This window comes from Phocoena phocoena, chromosome X (genome assembly GCF_963924675.1).
Source record: "Phocoena phocoena chromosome X, mPhoPho1.1, whole genome shotgun sequence".
In the NCBI taxonomy this organism is placed as follows: Eukaryota; Metazoa; Chordata; class Mammalia; order Artiodactyla; family Phocoenidae; genus Phocoena; species Phocoena phocoena.
The window spans coordinates 128,131,129-128,153,820 of record NC_089240.1 but is presented as its reverse complement, the minus strand read 5'-3'; the positions used below and the strand labels follow the sequence as shown (position 1 = coordinate 128,153,820).

Here is a 22,692-nt window from a genome sequence, read left to right as displayed (position 1 = left end):
TACTTCTTCTTTTCCAATTTGTATTCCTTTTAGTTCTTTTTCTTCTCTGATTGCTTTGGCCCATTTTTAAATTGGGTTGTTTGTGTTGTTACTGAGTTTTAGGAATTCCTTATATATTTTAGGTGCCAGTCCTATATCAGATATGTGTTTTGCAAAGATTTCCCCCCAAGCTGTGGCTTGTCTTCTCATTCTCTCTCGTTTTTTCTCATTCTCTTAACAATGTTGTTTACAGAGCTAACATGTCACATTGTGATACAGTCCAATTTATCATTTCTTCTTTAATGGACCATGCTTTTCATATTGCATCCCCAAACTCATCACCAAGCCCAAGGTAAGACAGATTTTCTCCTATGTTTTCTTCTAGAAGTTTGGCGTTTTACATTTAGGTCTGTGATCCACTTTGCGTTCATTTTTCTGAACGAAAAATGGCATCCCCTGAAAGGATTTTGAAAAGCTCTGCATCCACCACCATCTAACACACACACATGTGTTTTTTGAAATTGACATCTACAGTATTTCAACGGATGTTTCAACAGTCGTGAAGGGTGTCATTTCCAGTGTATTGTAAATACTGATCTAAAACAAAAACCGTGAGATCACTTTTTACACTTCCACTTCCTGATTTTGATGCCACAGGCTCACTTTGGAAATGGGTCCTTTTCCTCCTGCCTCCGCTTTCCATCTGCTGCCCCCCAGAGCAGTCTCCTTTGCTGTCCTTCTCCACGTGGGAAGCCTTTTGTTACTCATGCATCAGCGTACTTCTCCAAAACACCAATTACATTTCTTGTTAGGACCTGTGACCGCAGGGCAGTGGATTAGACGTGTGGATGCAAATAAGATGGGGCTTTGGTTTGTGTCAATTTGTCCAAGTGTCCATAAACAAATAGGACTTACCGCCAGCATGAGATGGGGTTCACTGTCGGTTCCATTCCTATTTTTTTTCTCTCTTTTAGATGTAAAATCTAGGAAACCCTGTTCACAGGTTTGAGCAGTTGGGAGTGGGGCCCATGCTTCCGAGTGCTGAGGCCCCTGGAGCCTTCTCGAAGGAACTGGGAGGGGTGGTTGGGAAAGGGAACCTGATGGGGCCTTCTCAGACCAGCCATTTTGAACAGAGGACATGCAGGAGCTGAGGTCTGGAGAGATGATTTTTAAAAACCTTTGCCTGCCCCGTAGACCCTCTTGAAGACTTTGTGTCAGCCCTGCGAAGATAGAGCCAGCAGGTTACTCCCGGGCCCTGAGATTCCATGGAGCCCCTGCAACAATGGCCTGTGTGGATGTACTCTTGGTAACAGCCAGGACACCTGTTGCCCCCATCCTTGGTGGGACCTGGACTCCCTGGGAGGGGCGCCAGGACCGAGAGGGGGCTGGATGGGACAAATCCACTGATTGTTGGATGAAGGATTGGATTCATTCACCAAACACGTATTTCCTGAGTGATTCTCCTGGGCCAAGTTGACAGAGACACTCTCTGGGGGTGGATGCTTTGCTGAGGAAGACCAGCCAACGAAGGTGATTTTGCAGAGATGCATGCTTTTCAGACAGGGCAGGCGGGGTGACTACTGTATAGAATGTGTTGGAGGGGGACAGCTGAGGCCTCTTTGAGGAGGTGACATTTGAGTTGAGACCTGATGGAGTGAGGGAGCAAGCCAAACAGATACTTGAGTGAAGAGTGTTCCAGGCAGAGAGGCAGTGAGTGCAAAGGCCCTGGGGCGGGTGCATGTGTGGCGTGCTTGAGGACCAGTTAAGAAGCCAGTGTGGCTGGAGCTGCTTGAGCAAGGGGTGGGGGGGGAGTGGGTGGAGAGGGGCCAAAGCAATGATGGGGAAGAGGGACCAATCACGCAGAGCTCTTAGGCCCCTGTAAGGACTCATGCTTTGGTTTGGAGTGACACGAAGAGCCGTGGGAGGGTTTGGAGCTCAGGGGTGACATGATCTCAATAAAAGGAATGCTCTGGCTGCTGGGTGGGGAAGAAACTACCGGTTGGAGAGGTTAAGGGTGCAGGCAGAGGGCAGGGGGAGGCCAGCGAGGACGCTTTTGCTGTCCTCCAACTGAGTGCTGATGGGGGTTCAGGCCAAGGTGGCAGAAGCGGCAGTGGCAGGGCTGGGGCTAGGGAAGGAGGCTGTTTTAGTTCAAGTGGCCTGGATGCCCTGTCTGCAGAGAGGACATTAGAGCAGAGACCCGAAGGCACCCAGAGAGCCAGGTCAACATGTGGGTGAAAAGACTTCTGTGTGGAGGACACCGGTGGTGCAAAGGCCCTGGGGCCGGCCCAGTCAGGCCGCCGGGAGGAGCTGGAGCCGGCGGGAACCCGCACGAATGACAAAGGAGGGAGGCGGGGGCGGCCGGCGCCGGCCGATTGCCTTACAAGGCGCCCTGCAGTGCCGCGGCCGCGCTCGGCCACCGCGTGCTCGGCCGCCAGCGGGCGGCGGGGGCGCGCGCGGAGGGGGGCGGGGCCGCCGAGGCGCGGGCGGGGGGCTCGGCGCGGTGGCTACTGCGCTAGGCGACGCTGCGGCTTCGCCTCGGCTCCAGGTCCGCACCCGGCGCTCCGGGGCGCGGGCGCGCGCTGGCGGGGGCGTGCAGTGTCCCGGGCCACGGCAGGCCCCGCGCACACCTGTCACGCCCGGCGCGCCCCCGGCCGGCACGCGCGCGGCTCACGCAGCTCCGGACGCGGGAGGCCCGGGCTGCCGAGTCCCTCCCGCCGCGAGGCGCCGAGGGCTGGGCTGAGCCGGGCGGCCGCGTGGGTGGCCGTGGCGGGCGGCTGTGCGCGGGGGTCGCAGGTGCATCTAGGGCGGGTCGGTGGCCTGGGGGGCGCGTGCCTGTGGGCGCTGGGCCGTGGGTGGCAGGTCTAGGCTTGGGGGCGGCCGGGGGCGCCTCTGGGCGCTGCGGATGGGGGTGAGCCTGGAGGGGCCCGGGGGTGGGCACGGAGCCTTCTGGAAGGCGGCCAATCGCGGCTGACTAGGTTGTGTGGGGGCGGAGAGGGGGTCTCTGGGCGCTGATCGTCGTCGGGGTGCCAGGTCGCGGGGCGTCGGATCGTGGCCGTATCTGGGAGGGGGAGGAGTTTATTCGGCGGCCTCGCTGGAGGCGTCCACCTGGGAGTGCGGACCTGGACAGTGGGGGAGGGGCGAGATGTAACGGGCTGGGGGAGGGTGTGTGGGACCTGTGTTCCTGAGTGGGGCTGTGGCTGAGGGTGGCTGAGGCACTGCCGGATCTGGGCTTTGGGGGACGGGGCTGCCCCTCGCTCAGGGAGCTTCCCTCCACCTCTCCCTGCACCCCCAGACATGCTGCTGCTCAAGAAACAGACGGAGGACATCAGCAGCGTCTATGAGATCCGGGAGAAGCTCGGCTCGTGAGTGTGTGTGTGTGTGTGTGTGTGTGTGTGTGTGTGCGCGCGCGCGCGTGAGAGTGAATGTGTGTATCTGTGGGGGGATGGGTGGCATGGGACAGGGAGGGCTTCCCCATCTCCTTCGGCTAAGGGGGCCCTTCTCCCTCCCCGCCTCTGCTCTCGCGCCCCGCCCTCCTCCTCGCCTTTCCCCTCCCTTCCTGCCTCCCCCTCTGCCTCAGGGGCGCTTTCTCCGAGGTGGTGCTGGCCCAGGAGCGGGGCTCCTCACACCTTGTCGCCCTCAAGTGCATCCCCAAGAAGGCCCTTCGAGGCAAGGAGGCCCTGGTAGAGAACGAGATCGCGGTGCTCCGCAGGTGTGCGCCCCGCAGTGGCTGGGAGCCTCCTCCGTGTCCCCAGAAAGGCCTGGCCGGGGGCTCTGCCTTGCTGGACCGGCAGGGGCGGCCCGTGGTAGGGTAGGGGGCAGGGGCGGGAGGAAGAGAAGAGGGTGAAGGGCTTCCCTGGGGGTCCAGAGGGGGCCGTGGCGGCCCATAAGGGGCTTTTTCTTGCCGTTGCAGGGTCAGCCACCCCAACATCGTGGCTCTGGAGGACGTCCACGAGAGCCCTTCCCACCTCTATCTGGCCATGGAGCTGTGAGGAGGGCGGGGTCAGGCGGGGGTGGGCGGGGCCGGGGGGCCGGGTCAGCTGAGCCCCTGCCCCCCCAGGGTGACGGGGGGCGAGCTGTTCGATCGCATCATGGAGCGCGGCTCGTACACGGAGAAGGACGCCAGCCACCTGGTGGGCCAGGTCCTTGGTGCCGTCTCCTACCTGCACAGCCTGGGCATCGTGCACCGAGACCTCAAGGTGCCTCTGCCCTCCTGCCCGCCCACCCAGGCCTTGACCCACGTCCCTGTGCACCACGGGTCTGGGGGACTTGCGGGCGCCCAGCCCCGGGGACCACGCCACGGCTGACCCGGTGTTCTCTCTGACATCGGTGTGTCACAGCCTGAAAACCTCCTCTATGCCACGCCCTTCGAGGACTCCAAGATCATGGTCTCTGACTTTGGCCTCTCCAAAATCCAGGCTGGCAACATGCTAGGCACCGCCTGTGGGACCCCAGGCTATGTGGGTAAGTGAGGGGGGCGCCCCGAGGCTCGCCGGGGGCCGGGGTACCCAGTGGGAGCTGAGGTGCCAGGGGCAGGGCAGGCGGTGGGCCACTCCTGGGGTGTACTAGGCTGAGCCCGGCAGCACTGAAGGCGTGCTGTGCGTGTGCGCGGGCGTGCGTCTGTCTGTCTCTGGCCCCCAGCCCCGGAGCTCTTGGAGCAGAAACCCTACGGGAAGGCCGTAGATGTGTGGGCCCTGGGTGTCATCTCCTACATCCTGTGAGTGACCACTGGGAAGGCTCTTCTTCTGCCTGCCTGCCCCCTGCTGGGTTGGGGAGGTTTGGACAGCTGGGTGATTCATCTGTGGGTGCCAGGCTGTGTGGGTATCCCCCCTTCTATGATGAGAGCGACCCCGAACTCTTCAGCCAGATCCTGAGGGCCAGCTACGAGTTTGACTCTCCCTTTTGGGATGACATCTCAGAATCAGGTGAACTTGAGGCTGACCCCAAGCTCAGGGAGCGGGGAGGGCCGTGGGGCCGTGGGGATGGGGCGGGCTGACCTGGTTTCCCTGTCCCAGCCAAAGACTTCATCCGACACCTTCTGGAGCGAGATCCCCAGAAAAGGTTCACCTGCCAGCAGGCCTTACAGCATCTTTGGTGAGCGGGACCCCTGCTGAGCTGTCCTGGGACCAGAGGGTCCACACCCTCAGAGACCCCCAACCCTCACTGACCTTTGGCCTTGCCCTAGGATCTCCGGGGATACAGCCTTTGACAAGGACATCCTGGGCTCAGTTAGTGAGCAGATCCAGAAGAATTTTGCCCGGACCCACTGGAAGGTCAGTGTGGGGAGGGGCCTGGGGACCCGGCTCAAGGCTGCCCGCCCTGTCCGTCAGCCTCAGGAGGATGGTCTGGGCTGCCAGTGGTCTTTATGGTCCTCGAAGTCTTGGGACCAGGGCTGGGACACGGCCTGACACCCCTCTCTCCCTGCAGCGAGCGTTCAATGCTACCTCCTTCCTGCGCCACATCCGCAAGCTGGGGCAGACCCCGGAGGGGGCGGACGCCTCGGGACGGAGGGTGATGAGCCACAGCCACCCGGGCCTCCGCACTGGCCAGCCCCCCAAGTGGTGACACCCAGGTGCGTGGGGGTGAGCCCTGCGCCCGCTGGGACCTGGCTCCTCGCTGAGCTCAGGGGGTGGCAGGCCCCATGTGGCCAAGAGCTCAGCAGGGTGGACCCCACAGAGTAGCGGGCTGAGGGCGGAGAGCACCGACAGAGGGGAGGAGCCGGGGTCCCCAAGAAGTGGATGAGACAGAGAGGTGGGGGGCAGGCTGTGCTGCTGGCGTGAGGGTTCTCGAGGGGCCCGGTGAGCACTTCTGCTGAGAGCCTGGGCTGGGAGCAGGGGGCGCAGGGCAGGCCAGGGGCGCCTCCTGACTGCCCCCTTCCCTGTTCTTCTCTCTTCTTCTCCACCCCAGGCTGAGTGCACGGACCCCCAGACTCCCTTCCAATGGACCCTTTCAGTCCCCCCCATCTCCCCCTCCCACCCCAGGGCACCTCTGCGGTAGAGCTTGAGCCCTGTGGGTGTGGTGCAGGGCACTGGGGTGGGCGCTGTTGGGGCGCGTCCACAGACTTCCCTCCCCTGTCGCTGCCACACCCAGTCTAGAGACCAAGAGGCCCAGGGGCTGTCCTTCCCGTGCTGTTCTGTGCTTTGCTGACTGTGGGTGGTCCTGCTTGTGTTGTGGCCCTCCAGCCTCCCTCCAGTCTTCCCCAAATCAATAAAGACAGACAGAGCAATGGGCAGTGGTGAGCTGGGGGGAGGGATGAGGGCTGGGAAGGAAACCAAGGAGGCAGGCCACCTCGCCCGTCACCACCCGAACTTCTGCTCCCCCCCGTCACAGCAGACAAGCTCCGGGTTGTCCAAGAACTTCCTGTCCCCACTCCCCGACGTGCCGGCAAGAGGCAGCCGAGCCGGCCAGCTCTGCCACCCTCGAGGTTGGCCTGCGTGTGGCTCTGGGGCCCTGGGCCGGGCTCAGGGGCGAGTGGAGCCCCGGGTGCTGTAGCCAGGAAGGCAACCAGAGTTCCGGGCTGTCTTCACCCCCCTCCCCGCCCCCACTCCGTCTCCCTTCCTTCCCCTGCTTCCCGTGGCCGTGGCCGGACAGAGCATTCCCAGAGCACGCCTTGCACCGAAAGGCTCTGCAGCCCGTCTCTGAGGCTGGAGGAGGGGCCCCTCGGCCAGGAGAGGGCGCTGCTGGGGCCTCAACCCCTGTGCTGGGTCGTGGCTTTGGCACTGCTGGTCTCCAGGCCCTGGGGAACCCGGGCTGGGTGGGTCGTGGCTTCCGGTGTGAAGAACGGTGGCTGGTCTTCTGGTCTGTGCAGCCCCTGCCCCTCACACCCCCATTGTGGATCGGGTAGGGCTCCAGAGCCCGGCCTTGCTGGGCGCCAGGCCTTTACTGACTCCGCTCGGCCTTTGTCCCGCGCCCATGAGGGGAAGGCTCCTAGGGCCTCTCCTTGGCCCCGGTCAGGGCAGAAGCAACACCCTCACGGTTCTGGCTGAGCTGGCCACCCCTTTGTCCCACCGTCACCCCTGCCCACTGGCCCCTGCCAGCCTGCATCGCAGAGCCTCTGCTGGAGAAGACACCTCTCCACGTCCACCTTTGGGACCTGAAGGGAGATGGCGAGGCCCAGAGCAGGGCTGGCCTGGGTCTTGGGGGTGGGGCTGGAGCAGGGGCCGGGCTTCCGCCGAGGAGGGTAGCCATGCACAAGTCCCTCTCCGGAGTTCTCCTCCCAGCATCCTCCCACCCCTTTCCGTGCACAGCCGCGCAGGCCCCTGAGCCCGAGGCAAGTCCCGAGGGGTAGGCAGCTTCCCCCTCTGTCCCCACGGCCAATTCTAGGCCATCCTTTGCTCTAGGCTTTGGTGTCACACAATGCGGTCCCACCACGCCAGCTCCCCTTTCTCTGTCCATAGCCCGGGGGACCTCAGGCTGCCATAACCTTGGCCCGGTCTCTACAGCTTGGCCTCTTCACCTCCAACGACCTGTCCTGCCTCCCCTTAGCCCCCCACGCAGGGCCTTGTCATCTCCTGTCCTGCCACCTCAGACGTCCCCTTCTCTGGCTCTCCTCCCCTCTTTTGGTTGTTCGCGTTGGCCTCCCAGCACACTCACGTTTTCTCGCTTTGCCATCAACATTGATTGGGCCTCTACTCTGTGCCAAGGCGCTGAGCCCACCAGCCAAGGTGCCCACTGTCACGCAGGAGCTCCTGCAGTGGAGGGAGTGGGCTTACTCAGGCGGTGGGAGTGATCCGCCGGGGGAAGGTAGCAGCTGGCTGCTCAGGGAGGCCTGATCAGGAGTGCCAGAGCCAGCTTTCCAGAAGGAACCACACTCCTTCGGAGACAGCCAGCTCTTCCAGCCCAGGCTGCAGCCACATCCTCGCTGCGGAGTCAGAGTCCGGCCGCAGCTTCGGCCGCAGTGACACAGGGCGCAATTTGATCTTCCGCCAGCAGGAGGCGCCACAGTCACATTTTTCCACGTTCATCAGCCACCTGTTGATCCTTCAGCACCTGGGGCAGCTGCTCAAAACCATTTCTCCTCCACCCCACCCCCCCAAAATCCTGCCCCAGGGACGTCCTAGCCTGGGGGAGAGGCCTACCCTGCCCACCTGGGAGCAGGGAGACGGGGGACCCCCAGGTCGGGCAGCGGCGTCACCGTTCATCCCTCTGAGCCCTTCCCATCTGGGGGGGGGCAGTTTGCGAGAAGAAAGCTTTGGGTGACTCAGGCCGTGGGAGCATTTCGGGCTCAGGGAAGAGCAGGTGCTCAGGTACTGAGGCTGCGCCGGAGGGACGGGTCAGACTGGAGCCCGGTGAGGTGAGAGCTGGGCCTTAGTCTTTGAGCTGCGATGAGCCGCTGGCAGGGTGGGGGCCTGAGAGCGCCCTTGTCTGGGCTGGGGAGGTGCTGAGCTGCTGTGAGTCTGGAGCGGGGGCCAGAGGACTGGCCTTCCCAGGTGTCAGGGACCAGACTGGATTTGAGGGGGGAGCCCCTGTGGGCGTCACGAGAAGCTGTCTCCCTCATTCTGGGCCACACAGGGTGGGTCACACGCTCTGTCCTGGAGCGAATCTGTGGGTGTCAGAAGGGTTAGCTCAGTGGTGAGTCTTTTTAAAAATGCTTTGGCTGCGCTGCCTGGCATGCGGGATCTAGTTCCCAGACCACGGATTGAAACCCTGCCCCCTGCAGTGGAAGCGCGGAGTCTTAACCACTGCACCGCCAGGGAAGTCCCAGTGGTGAGTGTTTATTGAGCACTTACTGTGTGCCAGGCACCCATATCAACTCCAACCTCGACTATGAGGTAGCGACTCTCATCATCATCATCCCCACTTTGGATACTGGGAGGCGGGGGCATAGAGGCCGCATAACTGAGCCAAGGCCACGCAGCCTTGGGCTCTGCCTCCTGCCGGTCTCTGTGTAAGTGAGGAGGGCTCGCTGGGAACAGGAAGGTCATGTGGGGACTTGGGGAGAAGGCAGGGGAGCTCTTCTCCACCCTTCTCTTGCTGAGCGCAGCCTTGCAGGTGGTTTTGTTGCCTTTGACACTCCCTGTGCCTCTAGCTCATTGAGTCAATTCCCTGTGAAATGGGAACCTGGCTGATGGGGCGAACCCCTCTGGGATTCAGTGTGAGGGCCTGGGCTGACGGCAGGGGCACGTCTGGGGGCCATGTTGGAGGGCAAGGTGAGAGAGATGTGCTGACGGAGGGAGCTGAAGAGGGACTGGAAAGATGGACATTGGTCGTGGTGGACTGAGCAGGGGGACTGTGAGGGAGTCTGGGAGAGAAGCAGGCCTATTCAGGGCCCGTGGCAGCCATGTTCTCCGCCCAACCCCACCTCCACCCAGGCACCCCTGTCTCCATCCCTGTCTCTTCAGGTGGGCAAGACACGAAGTACGGAGTGTTTGGGAAAAAACCGAATAACCCGATTTGGTTGATTGAGGGTTGTTGGGACAAGTGGTTAGAGATTGCCCAGAAAGGTGAACTTTCTCAAGACGGCACTGGGGAGCCACTGGAGGGCTGTAGGGAGGATGGTGGCCAGATGAGATTTTTGCTTTAAGACAGTTTCCAAGTATTTTTCAACCCTATCTGGCCCCTCTTGATAAATACAAAAATCTCATCTCTTGATGCTGCCCCACCCAAGCCCGATAGAGATTTCAATAGTTCCCCTCATGCCAGGGAGCCCAGCCTGCCTCAAGTGATGTCCCGCGTAGAGGCCCAGTTGTTTTTTCTCAGTTTATCCTTCTAGCTCTTTCAATTATTGCCTTATGTTGTGTTTTTTTTTTTTTTCTTCTGTACGCGGGCCTCTCACTGCTGTGGCCTCTCCCGTTGCGGAGCACAGGCTCCGGACGCGCAGGCTCAGCAGCCATGGCTCACGGGCCCAGCCGCTCCGTGGCATGTGGGATCTTCCCGGACCGGGGCACGAACCCGTGTCCCCTGCATCGGCAGGCGGACTCCCAACCGCTGCGCCACCGGGGAAGCCCCTGCCTTATGTATTTTTAAGTTAGGTTATTAAGTGCAGATGAGTTTAGGATTGCTACGTATTTCGTAAGTTGCACATTTGGTCAAAATGGAGCAACACGCATTAATACTAGTAATGCTTTTGCCTTATAGTCGACTTATACAGTGATAGTAGCATAGCAGCTATATCTTTCTTTTCGTGAATACTTGCCTGTCATATCCTGTTCAATTCCTTTTCTTTCAAACTTAAATTTTTTTACTGAGATATAATTCACACGCCATAAACCTCACCCTTTAAAATGTACAATTTATTGTTGTTTTGGTATACAAATGTCCCTGACTTACAATGGTTTGACTTACGACTTTTCGACTTTTACAACGCTGCAAAAGCAATACGCGTTCAGTGGAAACTGTGCTTCGGATTTTGGATTTTGATCCTTCTCCAGGTTAGTAATATGCGGTGCAGTCCTTGTGATGCTGGGCAGTGGCAGCCACCCGAAGCTCCCACTCAGCCACTTGATCACGAGGGTAAACAATGGATACACTTATGACCATTCTATACCCAGACAGCCATTCTGTTTTTCACTTTCGGTACAGTATTCAAGTACATGACATACTCAACACTTTATGATACAAGAGGCTTTGTGTTAGATGATTTTGTCAAACTGTAGGCTAATATGACTGTTCTGAGCATGCTGAAGGCTAAGCTCTGATGTTTGGTAAGTTAAGTGTATTACGTGCATTTCCGACTTAGGATGTTTTCCACTTATGATGGGTTTATTGAGATGTAACCCCATCAGAAGTTGAGGAAGATCTGTGTTTACAGTTTACGTGATCACGATCTCATTCCAGAATATTTTCATCACCCCAAGGGAAAACCCTGTACCCGTTAGCGGTAACTCCCCATCCGGCCCCCACCCCCCAGCCCCTGGCAACCACTAATCTACCTTCTGTCTCTGTGGACTTCCCTATTCTGCGATTTTATATAAATGGAATCACGACGTGTGGCTCTTTGTGTCTGGCTTATTTCATTAAGCATGTTTTCAAGGTTCATCCATGTTGTAGCATGTATCAGTACCTCATTCATTTTTATAGCTGAACAATGTTCCATTGTACGGATAGACCATGTTCTATCTATCCATGCATCCACTGATGGACATTTGGGTTGTTTCCACCTTTTGGCTGTTGTGAATAATGCTGCTATGATTATTTCTGTGCAAGTTTTTGTGTGGACATACGTTTTCAGTTGCATTATTTGATAGAATTCACCAGTGAAGACTTCTGGGTTTGGATTTTCTTTGTGGGAAGATTTTCAATTACTAATTCAACTTATTTGCTTGTTATAAGTCTATTCAGATTTTCTTTCTTTTAAAGTCAATTGAGGTCATTTTTGTCTTTCCAGGAGTTTGCCCATTTCATCTGAATTGTCTAATTTGTTGGCATAAACTTGTTCAAAACATTGCCTTATAACCCTTAACATTTTTATAGGTCAGTAGCAATGCCCCTCTTTTCATTCTTTTTGAAAAAAAATTTATTTATTTATGGCTGCATTGGGTCTTTTTTGCTGTGCGCGGGCTTCCTCTAGTTGTGGCGAGAGGAGCCTACTCTTCGTTGCGGTGCGCGGGCTTCTCATTGCAGTGGCTTCTCTTGTCGTGGAGCATGGGCTCTAGGCACTCGGGCTCAGTAGTTGTGGCACGCGGGCTCAGTAGTTTGTGGCACGCGGGCTTCAGTAGTTGTGGCTTGCTGGATCTAGAGGGCAGGTTCAGTAGTTGTGGTGCACAGGCTTAGTTGCTCCGCAGCATGTGGGATCTTCCCGGCACAGGGCTCGAACCCGTGTCCCCTGCATTGGCAGGCGGATTCTTACCCACTGCGCCACCAGGGAAGTCCCCTCATTTCATTCCTGATCTTGGTAATCTTTTTTTTTTTTTTTTGGCCGTGTTGTGCAGTTTGTGGAGTCTTAGTTCCCCTACCAGGGATTGAGCCCTGGCCCACGGCAGTGAAAGCACTGAGTCCTAACCACTGGACCGCCAGAGAAAAGAACAGGTAATCTTTTTTCTTGATCAGTCTAAGTAAGATCAACTTTGCTGGTCTTTTCAAAGAACCAACTTTTCACTCATCTTCTGTATTGTTTTCCTGTTTTCTATTTCATTCATTTCTGCACTAATCTTCCATCTGCTTGCTTTGCATTTAGTTTGCTTTTCTTTTTCTAGTTTATTAAGGTATATCACTTGGCCATTGATTTGAGACCTTTTCTTGTTGTTGTTGGTATAGGCATTTAAAGATAAATTTCTCTTGTAAACAATATATAGTTAGCTGAATCTTGCTTTTTTGAATCTCTGATTTTTGATTGGGGTGTTTAGACCCTGCGTATTTAATGTAGTGATTGATATGGTTGGATTTACATTTGCCATTTTGCTATTGGTTTCTCTATATTGCCTGTCTTTTCGTTCCTCTCTTCCTCCTTGACTACCTTCTCTTGTGTTAAATAGTTTTTAGTGTACCATTTTATTTCTGCTGCTGATTTTTTAACTATATATTTTTGAATTACAGTTGCATTACAGGGACTCCCCCGGTGGTCTAGTGATAAAGAATCCTCCTTCCAATGCAGGGGACGTGGGTTCGATCTCTGGTCGGGGAGCTAAGATCCCACATGCTGCAGGGCAACTAAGCCCGCACACCACGCACGACTACTGAGCTCACACGCCTCAACGAGAGAGCCAACGTGCCGCAAACTACAGAGCCCACGCGCTCTGGAGCCCACGTGCCACAACTACAGAGCCCACGCGCCCTGGAGCCTATGCGCCACAACTAGAGAGAGGAAACCCACAGGCCACAACTAGAGAGAAGCCCGAGCAGACTGTGCGCTGTAACGAAAAAGATCTCGCATCCCTCAACAAAGATCCTGTGTGCAGCAACTAAGACCTGATGCAGCCCCCAAAATAAGGAAAATAAATAAATAAAATAAATATTAAAACCCCCCACAAAGAACAATTGCATTACAATATGGATCTTAACTAATCACAATCTACTTCATACTAGTACTCATTTAATTTTCGGTAAAATGTAGAGACTTTGCTCCAGTAGAGCTCCATTCCTTCCTTCCTCTTTTGTGCTATTAAGGTCATGTATATTACATCTATATATGTTATAATATAAACTCAACCGTACAGTGTTATAGCTATTGCTTTATACAATCTTATGTCTTCTAAAGAAGTTGAGAAGAAATAAGGAAAAATATATTAAGAGAGACACTTATATTAACCCAGATATTAATCATTTTTGCTGCTCTTCATTTCTTCTTGTGAATTCAAGTCACTAAATGGTGTCAGCCTGAAGGACTTCTTTTAGTATTTCTTGTAAAGAAGTATACTAGCAGTGACTTCTCCTAGTCTTCGTTTATCTGGAAATGTCTTTTTTAAACCTTCAGTTTTTTTAAAGGATAGTTTTGCTAGATATAGAATTTTTGATGGACAGTGTTTTTTTCTTTCAGCTCTTTGATTATGTCATTTCACTGTCTTTGGCCTTCATTGTTTCTGATGTGAATTTTATTGTGGTTTTCTTCTAAGTGGGTCATTTGTCTCCTATTGCTTTCAAAATTTTCTATCTTTGGCTTTCAACAATTTGACTGTGAAGTGTCTATGACTCACTCTCTTTGTTTTTATCCTATTCGGGGTTCATTGAACTTCTCGGACCTGATTAACGTTTCTCATAAAATTTTGGACATTTCTGTCATTGTTTCTTCAAATATTTAATCTGAGCCTTTCTGTCCTCTTCTTCAAAACCTCCCATTACACATATTTTAGAATGTTTGATGTTGTTCCACAGGTCTCTGAAGCGCAATCATTTTTCTCTCTTTTCTCCAGATTGGATAATTTATATTATTGATCTATTTTCAAGTTCAGTAATAATTTCTTATGACATCTGGAACTTACTCTTTAATACTTCTAGAGGACTTTCCTTTCAGTTATTGTACTCTTTAAATCCATTGTTTCCATTTAGTTATCGTTTCATAATTTCTGTATCCCTATTGAGAATCTCTATTTGTTGATTCTCTGTTGTCCTACTTTCCTTTAACTCTTTAAAAATATTTATTTATTTTCTTTATTTTTTGGCTGCACAGGGTCTTAGTTGCGGCATGTGGGATCTTTGTTGAGGCATGCAGGATCTTTCATTGTGGCATGGGCTCTGCACTGTGGCGTGCGGGCTTCTCTCTAGTTGTGGTGTGCCGGTTTTCTCTCCCTAGTTGTGGCGCATGGGCTCCAGGGCGTGTGGGCTGTGTAGTTTGCGGCACGCGGGCTCTCTTGTTGAGGCACACTAGCTCAGTAGTTGTGGCACGTGGGCTTAGTTGCCCCGCGGCATATGGGCTCTTAGTTCCCTGACCAGGGATCGAACCCGTGTCCCCTGCATTGGAAGGCAGATTCTTTACCACTGGACCACCAGGGAAGTCCCATTTTCCTTTAACTCTTTAAACATGGTTTCTGTTAGCACTTTGAACGTAATTATAATAAGTGCTTTGAAGTTTTCCTCTGTTAATTCCAACATCTGGGAACACTCAGAGACAGTTTCTTTTCTTTCTTTCTTTTTTAAAAAAATATTTATTTATTTGGCTGCGCCGGGTCTTAGCTGTGGCATGCGGGATCTTTGTTGCTACGTGCAGGATCTTCTTTGCGGCATGCAGGATCTTTAGTTGCAGCGTGTGGGATCTAGTTCCCTGACCAGGGATTGAACCCGGGCCCCCTGTATTGGGAGCGTGGAGTCTTAGCCACTGGACCACCAAGGAAGTCCCCAGAGACAAACAGTTTCTATTGACTGTTTTCCCTAATGTGCGTCACACTTTGCTGTTTCTTTGCATGTCTTGTAATTTTTTTTTGCTGAAAAGTGAACATTTTATTTTATTTTAAAAAAACCATTTCATAGTTTTAAAAAATTAATTAATGAATTAATTTATTTTTGTCTGCGTTGGGTCTTCGTTGCTGTGCTCGGGCTTTCTCTAGTTGTGGCGAGCGGGGCTACTCTTTGTTGTGGTGCGCGGGCTTCTCATTGCGGTGGCTTCTCTTGTTGCGGAGCACGGGCTCTAGGTGCGGAGGCTTCAGTAGTTGTGGCTCGTGGGCTCTAGAGCGCAGGCTCAGTAGGTGTGGCGCATGGGCTTAGTAGCTCCACGGCCTGTGGGATCTTCCCAAACCAGGGCTCCAACCCGTGTCCCCTGCGTTGGCAGGCGGATTCCTAACCACTGCGCCACCAGGGAAGTCCGAAAATTGAACATTTTAGATAATATTTTTCATCAACTCTGGATTCTGATATTCCCTTTCCCCCTAGAAGTAGTTGTTTTGGCGTGTGTGTGTGTGTTTTAACTTGTTTCTTTGTTGTGTGACTTTTCTGGGCTAAGTCTGTGAAATCTGTCCCCTCCCCGCCCCACAGTGTGCAGTCGGTGGTGTTTCTGCTGAGTTAAAAAAGAAATAGTCCAGTTTAAAATTTAAGCCTTGTTCTCTAGGGGCTGCCCCTGTATCTGCCTAGCTTAGAGGCCAGACAATGATTGGACAGAAACCGTGCTCAAACATCTCAAGCCACTAAGGCTTGTGTGCTCTGCTGATGGATCTGTGTGTGGGAAGGGGAGTTCTTTCAATCTTCAGGCTATTTTCAGGCCTTCCCGGGTTTTTTTCCACTGACCCTTTTGAGTCTTCTACATACATGTGCACAGCCTCAAGGTAGTCAGGAGAGTGTGGATGGCTTGGGACCTCTCCTTTCTCCAGCTAGGCAGGAATATGCTTGTCCCAATGAACCACTTTCACAACCTGTCTAGTAGAACCGAGCTGTTGGCCCTTCCCTGTTGTCTGCCCCTGAGAAGTTACTTCAGTTGACAATGCCCCCTGCAAACCTAGGCAGAGAAGCTGCTGGCCTTCATGAGCTGCCTTGTCCTGGGAGAACCTCCACGCAGTGTAGTATCTTCAAATCTCTCTGGCTCTCTGGCTCCGACCCATGTCCATCACCACATCTCATCTCACTCTCCCGCCTCTCTCTTTCCCTTATAAAGATGCATATGATGGCATTTAGGGCCCACCTGGAGAATCCAGGACTATTTCCCCATCTCAAGTATCCTCATTGTTTCTGACCTTGGAGACTTTCTCTTATTTTTCCACGAGCTCAGCCGTTCATTCAAAAATGTTTTTAGACTTCATCCTACGTTTTAGAGGTTCCGGACCAGGAGGGTTGCTCTGGACACGTGGTCCACATTGCTCACAAAGCCTCCACTGCCTTCTCACACTGTGCTTGTCTCCACCCACCCTCCAGCCTCCTGTCACTTCCTGCCGTGTCTCCATCACCGGGAATCACGTCTTTAGAGCGACCTCTCCGGCTAGCGTGCAGAAGGCACTGGAGGCGGCCAGAGCTGAGGCTGGGAGGCCGGAAGGAGCAGGTCACTGCAGGTGGCCCAGTGGCCTCTGCAGGCTCTCCCTGCCCCCAGCCGAGGCCTTTGGAGGCCAAATTCCACAGTGTCAGCCAGAGGGACACATGCTTGGATGTGCAGTTTTCCCGTGTCCCTCACCAGCTTGGGTCCTTCTGCAGCTCCATCTCCTCACACTGGGGCTTGGGTTGGACTCTGCGCTGTCTCAGGGCTCAGCTACCAACCCCCCATGGTCACTTCTGGGTCCCTGCATCGTTTGCTGCTTCACAGGGTCCTGGTCCTGAGCCATGGGGCACAGAGTAGGAGCTCAGTGAGTGAATGGGCGGCTCAGCCAGAGGTCGGGCCGACAGGCAGTGTGGATGCCAGATGGGAAGTGACGTGGGGGCGGGTGGTGCGCGAGTGCCCCAGCAGCCCAGCACACCCCCTCCCCAGGTCTCCCTCCCTGCCTTCTCCTCCAAACTCTCCAAGGTGCTCAGGAAGCTGCTTCCCGCTGTTTAGAATCTCACAGAAACCATTTATTCAGGAACAATTACGGGAAGCAGCCGTGGTGTGCATTCCCAAGGGTGAGATGGCCCTGCTGCGGGGACTGCTGGCCCTGGGCCGGGTCCGTAAGCGGGCTGGTGTGTGTGTGAGTGTTGACACATAGACACACGCACACACACGCACACACGCCGCCCGTGAGGGGTATGTACTGCAATGAATGACCGTGTGTGTGCGCAGCTCGGCCCCTTCCCCGCCCCTCCAAACCCACCACGGCTGTGTGGGACCCACAGCAGCAAAATCCAGGCCTGCTTCTTCCCCTCCCCCACCGCAGCTCCTGCTTTGAGACCCCATCTCCTCTGGCGGCAGCTTGACCACCCTCAGTCACAAAGAGCCCCAGTGATCCTGTCAGGACATCTGGGGGAAGAGGAAGAAAAGCATCTTTTCAAATGTCAAGTGGATAAACAGTCAGGGCGCCAGATGTGCGGCCGGGAGCCGCCCAGCGCCTCCCAGGCCGGCGCCCTCCCCTCTAGCGCTGCCCAGCAAGGAGCCACCCAGAAAGGGGCTGTCCCTGCGGACGCTGGGTGGCCGCTGCGCCTCCAAGGCCATGTCCCCGGGGAGGCCCCCGGTCCCAGGAGGCCCAAGCCCTCTGCGGAGGAGTAGTGGGTGACTATGCTGGTGGCGGCGGTGCACCCCTCCCCATAAGTAGCCATTTGGGAAGAGGGATGGGACAGGGAGTGGGTCCCTGTGGCAGACCCGGAACGGGCCCACGGCCCTCCCAAAAGGGGAAGCCGCAGGGGGCTCGGCGCGGGGCCAGCTCGGCCGAGTGCAGCCACCTGGAATGGTCTCTGGGGATGGGAATCCCCAACCCCTCCCCCCGAAGGAAAAAGGAACAGTCGCAGAAGAGGCAGGTTCTGGAGCGGGGTTCCGCCCACAAGCAGCGCGGGTCAGGCTGGCGGCCCCAGGCCCGGCCCATAGGCACGTTTAATAGGATTCCCGTGGATGTTTCAAGTGGGTAGGACAGGCCTGTCCCCACCGCCACCCTGGAGGGGCTCCCGGCTCCTGCCTCGTCCCACAGCTCCACATGAGGTATTGTGCTCTCCCCGCCCCCCCAGGCCGAGCCCCCTCCCTCCTCTTCCCCAGCACGCGGGTGGCTGGGCTGGGCGCACCCGCTGGGGGGCGGCCCGGGGCCCTATGTGGCGTCCAGCTCAAAGACGCCATCGCTGGTCGGCGTGGTGAAGAAGGAGGGTGGGTCGGAGGCGGCCGACTCCTGCCCCCCGCTGCCCCCATCCCGGGCGCGCCGCTCCTCCAGACGCAGGCTGCGCTCGAAGTCCAGCAGCTGCCCCATGAAGTTGAAATTGGGCGAGATGTTGGACTTCTTCCGCTTGACCAGGTCGTAGGCGTCGTTGAGCGAGAGGTGGCGCTTCTGCATGAGGTAGGCCACGGTGACGGTGACGGAGCGGCTGACGCCCGCCAGGCAGTGAACGAGCACCCCGCAGTTCTGGGACAAGGCCTCGTCTAGGTGGGGGCAGAGGGGGGCCCGCGTGAGGTGCGGGTGGTGGCCTTCCGGGGGGGTCCCTGGCAGTCCCCGCCCCATCCTCCGAGCTGGGGAGCTGCTCCAGTGGTGCCCGGCCCCCGCAGGGCCATCCCGGCTCGGGGCTCTGGGGAGGCAGCTGAGCCTGGAGGAGCCCAGGTGAGGGACAGGGAAGACGTGGGAGAGGCCAGCAGCCAGGCCCGGGGCTGGGGAGGGAGGGGGGAGTGCAGGGCGGCCTCACCAATGAACGCGATGGCCTCCGGGAAGAACTGGGACAAGTTCTGGCTCCAGTGGTCCGAGATGGGGATCTGCTTGTAGTGAAAGTCACCGTTCTTCTCGAAGAGGTTAGGCAGGTTTGGGGTGACATTGAGGATGTAGCGGATGCCCAGCTTGGCCAAGCTCTCCACGTTGGCCGAATCCCGGGCACTGCCCAGGTAGAGGTTGGGCAGGATCTGGACGGGGAAGGATGGCAGTAGCCCCGCTGGGGGGGGCGTGGCACCCTCCGAATCCAGGCCACAGCTCATGGAGTCTCGGTCAGGCTCGGATTCCGCGTCGGAGCAGTCGGAGCCCAGGCACAGGCCACCGAGCCCCACCACTGGGCTGGGCACTGGAGCTGTGCTTGGGCCCCCACGGCTGTCAAGGCTGGTCTCACATAGGTGAGGGCACTCGGCCTGGAATCTGCTGAAGCCACCTGGGAGGGGACAAGGGGAGGATCCCGTTGATCTGGCCTCCTGGGTAGCCGAGTGCCCTGGCTGGGGATAGGGACCCCGACCCTGGACAATTCCGATGCCTGAGGGGGCTGGCAGACGTCTCCAAAGGGAACTCGAAAGCCAGCAGTCTGACCTATACTGGTCTCCCGTGTGGTGTGCTCAGCACTGGTGGCAGCTGCAAGGCGCCAGGCTGGGGCAGAGCCACCAAAGGGGATCTTACACCCCCCCAGGGCCAAGCCAAGGCAGGCACGAGGGCTCAACAGAGTTTAGATGTACTGCCAGCCTTGGGGAGGACAGCGGCCATCAGTTAAAGGAGAGGAAAGATTCAGATGTGAGTTCTCTGCCTGGGGGGTCTCCTGACCCAGGTCTACCAGGAGCACCCCGAGGCCAGGGGCTGGGTTACAGCCGTGTCTGCGCTCTCCTCAGGGATGAGGTCGACCCCAAGGGGCAGAGAGCCTGGGAGAGAGTGCAACGCTCCACCTGGATGGTCCCAAAGTCCCAAGAAGTGAACATCTCCATCTACAAACAACGACTATTTCCCTGGGGATGGGGGTGGGGGCCTGGAAATTTGACACTTTATGTATTTCTACGTCCCTGTGCATTCAGAATGGAGCAACGGACGACTGGCCAATGACCCTCCTGGATGGGGAGGTGGGGACAACTGGCTCTGTAGGTTCATGGGAATCTCGTCCCTACCCTGGATCTCTGGGGGTGTTTGGCTTGGCAAGGAGCCAACATGCCTGTATCAGCCCATCTCCCCTCCACCCCCAAGCCCTGCCATGACCATGGCAGGCAGGGGAGGGGGGAGCTCTCTGCCTCCTCCTGCCTTCACTGCTTCTCTCCCTCTCTCTTCCCCTCCCCCTTCCAGACCCTTTGCTGAGCGGGATTTGTCCTCTTGTGGCTCCAGCCTCCTTCATCCATGGCTGAGCAGCTGGGGGAGGGGGTGATATGATGGGATGGGGGCTGGGAGCCCGATCTGGGTATTCCATTCTTGAGCATCCAGGGAGCCAGGTCAGGGCAGATTCTCCCCATTTTCCAGACTCAGAAACTGGGGCTCCCAAGAGTGAAGGACTTCCCCAAGGTCATGCTCAGGGGAGGGAAACCTCACCTCCACTTTAGACAAAATGAGGCTGGGCCTGCCCAAGGTCAAATGAATCATGAATGTCCTCAGAAGGTGGGGCCCGGCCCTCCCTGGGCTGGGGTCCTCCCCGGGCTGGTGCCCGCCGGCCACCACCCGCACCTACCCTGTAGGTAGTAGGCCAGGTAGCCTTCCTCCCGCAGCTTCTGGAGCAGGGTGCCCAGCACCGACTCGGCCTCCCACTCCTCGGCCTCGGCCTCAGCCTCCCCGCGCCGGTGCCGGCCCCCGCCCTGGTCGTACAGGAGCACCGGAGCGGGCGGGGGCGGCTGCAGCGGCGGCCCAGGCAGGAGCGCGCGCACCGACAGGCTCCCCCGCCGCAGGCGGCGCAGCAGCAGCGCGGGCAGGGCCACGCTCAGCGCCCCACCGATGCGCGCCGACTCGTACAGCTCGCGGCTGCGGCAGTCCAGGAGCAGCAGCCGCGGCCGCGGGGGCGACAGCTCCCGGCGCAGCCACAGGCACGAGCGGCCCAGACCCTCCATGGGCTCGCGGCTGCTGGCACGTCGGGCCCCGAGAGCTGCAGAGAGAGGGAAGGCGCGCGACGTGAGCTCGCGTCCTTCGCGCCCGGCCGCCAACGGGCGCGGGCCCGGGGGCCAAGACGGGAAGCCAGGCCCGGGTCCTGAAGGCGGGCGCCGAGGGTCCCGCAGGGACGCCCCTCTACTGCCTGATTCTCTTCTCGTACCCCTCCTACAGTAAGGATACGCAGAAAGGCGCCCCTTGCACCCCAGGCAGCCACTCGGCGTTGCTTCCCGTCCCAGGAAGGGAAGTGAGAGGTCCCCCAGAAGAGGAAGGCTGGGGGTCCAACGGCCCCTTCGAGAGCCGCCGTGGGTCCCTTCCTGGCCACTCCTGGGGGCCCAAGGCCGCGGCCATCTCCCCCCACACCCCCTTTCTGCGTCCGTCTCTCACTCTGCCTGCCCGCAGTCACTCCCCACGTTCGAGCTTCCGACTTGGGGGGCGTGTGCGCGTGAGAGGGGGTCCAGGCCGAGATCTCCCGCATGGCCAGGCGGGCCCGGGTAATAGAGGTGGTGCCGAGGTGCTGGACCTCGGCCGGCCGGACCTCTCGGAGCTGCCCTCCTCCCCCCCGTAGAAAACAAAAGGAGAGAGACCTGGAGCGTGATCCCGCGGCGAGCGGCCGCGCGCGGACGTCCCAGCCACGGCCACCGCGGGACGAGGGGCGCCGTCCGCGGGCAGGGAGTCCCCGAGCCCGGCCACCGGGAAGAGGGCGGGGCAGCGGAGCAGGCGCGCACGTGGAGGCCGAGTCCACTGCCGCCCGCGCACCAGCCGCTTCCTGGCAGTGGGACCCAGCTTCCACCTTGGAAGCTGCTGCCTTTGGACGTGGAGTTGCCGTTTGGAGGGGCGGGGCGGCGGGGGCGGGCTCAGGGGGGCCAGCGAGCCAACGGGTGCCCTCGAAAGCAGTTGAGTGGGCCCTGCAAGTGGCGCGCTGAGCCGGGGCTTCCACCGAAGCGGGACTGGGCCAGGGCAGAGGCCAAGGGCAGGTCAGGGGCCCAGCAGGGGACCAGCTGCAGCTCCCCTGGCCGGCGCCAGTCAGGCCCCTGGAGGCAGGGGGAGGGGTGGGGACAAGAGCCCAGTGGCCCTGCCCCAGAGGCTGCCTCCAGCCCTACTCATTTGGGGTGACCATCGCGTGCCCTGACTGGACTTCAGCGGCCCCATCTATATAACAGGCCCCTCACAGCCACCGCCTTGGCTACCATGGGATGCCAGTGAAATCGTGGAGGGGAGGGGGAAGCGGGACCAGAAACCCGCTGCTGTCTCCTGGCCAGAACCCTGCCCAAGGCTAGCTGGAGGGCTGGGCAGGCAGAGGGCAGCTTCTGGGCACCACAATGGCTTCCTTCGGACAGGCCAGGCCAAAGGCCCCGGGAGCTCTGTGCTCTCAGCCCTGAAGTGGGGTGCTCTGTTCTTACCACATTATTGATCCTGGGAGCCACCCCTGGCTCCTCGTTTTGTCAAGAGCTGAGTCATTTCCACTTAAATGTCTCTCACATCTGGACATTCCCCTCTGCCCCCTGCACCGGCCTGGGTCACCATCATAGCTTCCAAAGGCCTCTCCCTACCTCCAGGCCTGTCTGCCTCAACCCCCCTCAGCCCTGCCCTGCAGCAAAGGCCCACGGTGTCCTCCATACCTTCCATGGACACAGGATGGCGAACGGGCAGGACACACCGGGCCGCTGCTTGCACAGCACTCCCAGGCCTGCAGGACAGGTCAGTAATAAACCGAGGGACCGGACAAGATAATACCAGGTGTGATAAGTGCTGAGACAATGAAACGAGGTGGGGGAGGTTTCTGAAAAGTCTGGTCTTGTCCCTTCTCTGCTTCAAGCCCATCTAAAGCAAATAGCAGAGTTGAAGGAAAATGTACAGCAGATAAGATAAAGCTCATACAGCTCAATCAAAAGGTTAAGACTCCTATAGATAAATGGGCAAAGGAAGCAGAAAAGACTGCACGAGGGAGGAAATGCAGTCGGTCCAAGGCGCTTGGGGGAAGGTTCAACCTCAGTCGTGGAAGGAAAGTAAA

General features: G+C 57.4%; 2 protein-coding genes across 2 annotated transcripts; one reads left to right on the top strand and one right to left on the bottom strand.

The window, feature by feature from the left end:
- The first annotated feature begins 3,271 nt into the window (after positions 1-3,271).
- On the top strand, positions 3,272-5,549 carry PNCK (pregnancy up-regulated nonubiquitous CaM kinase). Its single transcript, XM_065900409.1, has 10 exons — positions 3,272-3,341; positions 3,557-3,688; positions 3,890-3,964; positions 4,037-4,175; positions 4,317-4,440; positions 4,618-4,693; positions 4,789-4,901; positions 4,992-5,070; positions 5,162-5,249; positions 5,404-5,549. Exons 1-10 carry the CDS (start codon positions 3,274-3,276, stop codon positions 5,539-5,541), a joined length of 1,032 nt encoding a protein of 343 aa, XP_065756481.1. The 5' UTR covers positions 3,272-3,273; the 3' UTR covers positions 5,542-5,549.
- A 12,137-nt stretch (positions 5,550-17,686) lies between these two features.
- Positions 17,687-20,641, bottom strand: DUSP9 (dual specificity phosphatase 9). Its single transcript, XM_065900924.1, has 3 exons — positions 20,269-20,641; positions 18,556-19,005; positions 17,687-18,298 (listed from the first exon to the last, which is right to left on the bottom strand). Exons 1-3 carry the CDS (start codon positions 20,639-20,641, stop codon positions 17,973-17,975), a joined length of 1,149 nt encoding a protein of 382 aa, XP_065756996.1. The 3' UTR covers positions 17,687-17,972.
- Between the last annotated feature and the right edge of the window lie 2,051 nt (positions 20,642-22,692).

What these genes read in the sequence shown, in the direction of transcription:
- DUSP9 (XM_065900924.1), bottom strand. Translation starts at nt 20,641, where the DNA reads ATGGAGGGTCTGGGCCGCTCGTGCCTGTGGCTGCGCCGGGAGCTGTCG. An exon ending in CCTGGCCTACTACCTACAGG is followed by an intron (nt 19,006 to 20,268) that starts GTAGGTGCGGGT and finishes GTCCCCTCCCAG; the next exon opens with GTGGCTTCAGCAGATTCCAG. An exon ending in GGAGGCCATCGCGTTCATTG is followed by an intron (nt 18,299 to 18,555) that starts GTGAGGCCGCCC and finishes GCCCCCACCTAG; the next exon opens with ACGAGGCCTTGTCCCAGAAC.
- PNCK (XM_065900409.1), top strand. Translation starts at nt 3,274, where the DNA reads ATGCTGCTGCTCAAGAAACAGACGGAGGACATCAGCAGCGTCTATGAG. An exon ending in GGTGTCATCTCCTACATCCT is followed by an intron (nt 4,694 to 4,788) that starts GTGAGTGACCAC and finishes TGTGGGTGCCAG; the next exon opens with GCTGTGTGGGTATCCCCCCT. An exon ending in CAGGCCTTACAGCATCTTTG is followed by an intron (nt 5,071 to 5,161) that starts GTGAGCGGGACC and finishes GCCTTGCCCTAG; the next exon opens with GATCTCCGGGGATACAGCCT.